This window comes from Heptranchias perlo, unplaced genomic scaffold, assembly GCF_035084215.1.
Source record: "Heptranchias perlo isolate sHepPer1 unplaced genomic scaffold, sHepPer1.hap1 HAP1_SCAFFOLD_308, whole genome shotgun sequence".
In the NCBI taxonomy this organism is placed as follows: Eukaryota; Metazoa; Chordata; class Chondrichthyes; order Hexanchiformes; family Hexanchidae; genus Heptranchias; species Heptranchias perlo.
This window is the reverse complement of record NW_027139320.1, coordinates 328822-331709: the sequence shown is the minus strand read 5'-3', so window position 1 is coordinate 331709 and position 2888 is coordinate 328822. Positions and strand designations below refer to the sequence as shown.

The 2888-nt window shown below is 59.1% G+C and overlaps 1 protein-coding gene across 1 annotated transcript; it reads right to left on the bottom strand.

Annotated features, from left to right (window-relative positions):
- Positions 1-575: 575 nt before the first annotated feature.
- Positions 576-2057, bottom strand: LOC137311222 (G-protein coupled receptor 84-like). The gene has a single exon (XM_067978541.1). The coding sequence runs from the start codon at positions 1955-1957 to the stop codon at positions 878-880; it is 1080 nt and encodes a 359-aa protein (XP_067834642.1). The 5' UTR covers positions 1958-2057; the 3' UTR covers positions 576-877.
- Between the last annotated feature and the right edge of the window lie 831 nt (positions 2058-2888).

Genomic DNA, 2888 nt, shown 5'->3' with positions numbered 1-2888 from the left:
GGGGTTAAATTCCGAGGACAGGTTTGCACAGACCGGGCTCGTGTTCCCTCGAGTGTAGGAGATTAAGGGGTGATCTCATCGAGGGGTTTGAGGTGATTAAAGGACTCGATAGGGTCGATAGAGAGAAGCTATTTCCTCTGGTGGGGGGAGTCCAGAACAAGGTGGGGGGGCAGAACCTTAAAATCAGAGCTCGGGCCGTTCAGGGGTGATGTCGGGAAGCACTTCATCACACAAAGGGGGGAGTGGGAATCTGGAACTCTCTCCCCCCAAAAAAAGCTGTCGGGGCCGGGGGTCAATTGGAAATATCAAGACTGAGATCGATAGATTTTTGTTGGGTATCGAGGGATAGGGAACCAAGGAGGGAAAATGGGGTTAAGATTCAGATCAACCATGATCCAGTTGAATGGCGGAGCAGGCCCGAGGGGCTGAATGGCCTCCTCCTGTTCCTAATGTAACAGGCTCGAGGGGGGGCTGAATGGCCTCCTCCTGTTCCGAATGTAACAGGCTCGAGGGGGGCCTGAATGGCCTCCTCCTGTTCCGAATGTAACAGGCTCGAGGGGGGGCTGAATGGCCTCCTCCTGTTCCGAATGTAACAGGCTCGAGGGGGGGCTGAATGGCCTCCTCCTGTTCCGAATGTAACAGGCTCGAGGGGGGGCTGAATGGCCTCCTCCTGTTCCTAATGTAACAGGCTCGAGGGGGGGCTGAATGGCCTCCTCCTGTTCCTAATGCAACAGGCTCGAAGGTCCATTTTGAAGCCAAGACGAAGGGGGTGGTTTCAATTGTCCCGGGGGTTCGCTATTAACCGAACGAGTCGATCGCCCAAACAATTCGCGTGCTCCAGCTCGACCCCCCCTTCCCTTTCACCGGGACGCCTTTCCTACCGCTTCCCGAGGAGTCGGAAGGGGCGGGCCAGCTTCCGCAGGACTCCCCCGTAGGCCTGGGCGAACTGCCGGTTCATCACGGCGTACAGCACGGGGTTGATGCAACCGTTGAGCCAGGTGAAGTTGGCGACGATCGCCTGGGCCAGCGGGGGGGCCCGGGCGTTGCCGTCGGCCACGTTGAGCAGGCAGAAGGGCAGGTAGCAGGCCACGAAGACCCCGAACATGGCCAGGCACATGCTGGTCACCCGGGTGAACTCGGAGGGTCCGGCCCGCCCCGTTCCCCCCCGCCGCCGCCGCCTCCTCTCCTCCCGTCGCGCGCCCTCCCCGGTCTGCCCCGAGGACGAGGCGGCGGAAGAGGACGACACCTCCCCCGCCACGGTGAAGACTTGCGGTGTTGCCGGGCGCGGGGGGCCGCCGGTCGTCTCCAGCCGGTGCTCCTCCAACGCCCGGTGAGCCGCCTTGACCTTCCTGTCGATGAGGAAGTAGAAGACCCCAATGGCGCCGAGCCCCAATCCAAACAGCAGCACCATCAGGACGGTGGTGTACGGCCGTCCTCTCGTGCGGTGGAAGCTGCAGGTGCAGACGGTCGGCAGGAACTCAAAGACGCCCCAAAGCGGGATGAAGAGAGCCAGAGCCACCAGCCAGGGTCCGGCCAGGAAGAAGGGCATGGTATACCTGGAGTAGACCCGGTCGAACCTCCTGGGGTCTGAGACCAGCACGTAGCGGCTGAGGGCGATGGTGGCCAGGTTGAAGATGGAGACCGAGTTGGCCACAAAGAGCAAGAGCCCAAAGACCCGGCACATGGTGTCCCCCTGCCTCCAGCCCAGGTGGACGTAAGTGTCGATGGTGATGGGCTGCAGGAAGGCGCAGTAGAGAAGATCAGCCAGGGTCAAGTTGAGGATGAGAAGATTGAACTTAGTCCTGAGTTTCCGGTCCACGATGAAGGCCAGCACCGTCATGACGTTCCCCACGGTCCCCACGGCGCTCACCGCCGTCCCCAGCAGCGCCCCGAAGTAGCGGTAGTGGGTCATCGAGGGGTCGCAGGTCAGGTTGGACGCGGTCAAGTTGGCATCCATCTTGGGCCGCCCAACGTTACTTGGTTGACGAGCAGGTTGCAAGTTGGATTCGACAAACCTCAGGAGTCTCCGTTGACCAACCAGTCTTGGCAGTAGTCAACACGGCCAACTCCAGTTGTTCTCGCTGTGTGCGCGTGTCTCTCTCTCTCTCTCTCTCCGTCGTTCCCTTTGCCTCCCCCTGCCTCGGTCACTTGCGAGACTAAATCGATGCTTATTTCCAGTCTCTGGTCCCTTCCTTTTCTGTTAAGTCCCCGCCTACACCCAAACGGGTTCTGAGCAACTGGAAGTCGTTGGCAGCTTCCCTTTTTCGACACTTCGCGAATTTAACTCTTTCCTCCTCAATTTTTTTTCCCCTCATCTGCTTGGCCCCCGTATCCTAACTCGCACCGAGTCCCGTTCACCCATCACCCACACTGTGCTCGCTGACCCACATCGGCTCCTGGTCCGGGAACGCCTCGATTTTAAACTCCTCACCCTCCTGTTCAAATCCCCTCCATGGCCTCCTCGCACCCCCTCCCGATCTCTGTAACCTCCTCCAGCCCCTACGACCCTCCGAGATCTCTGCGCTCCTCCAATTCTGGCCTCTTGTCCATCCCCCCCGATTTCCATCGCTCCCACCATTGGCGGCCGTGCCTTCAGCTGCCCGGGCCCCGAGCTCTGGAATTCCCTCCCTAAACCTCTCCGCCTCTCTCTCCTCCTTTAAGACGCTCCTTAAAACCTACCTCTTTGACCGAGCTTTTGGTCACCTGTCCCTAATATCTCCTCATGTGGCTCGGTGTCTGATTTATGCTCCTGTGGAGGGCCTCGGGGGGACGTTTTACTGCGTTAAAGGCTCTGGATAAATGCATGTTAGATATAAACACCCCGAACCCCTCGATTAGATTCCAGTCTGTAACTCACTCCCGGGTATCTGTTATTCTATATAAAAACC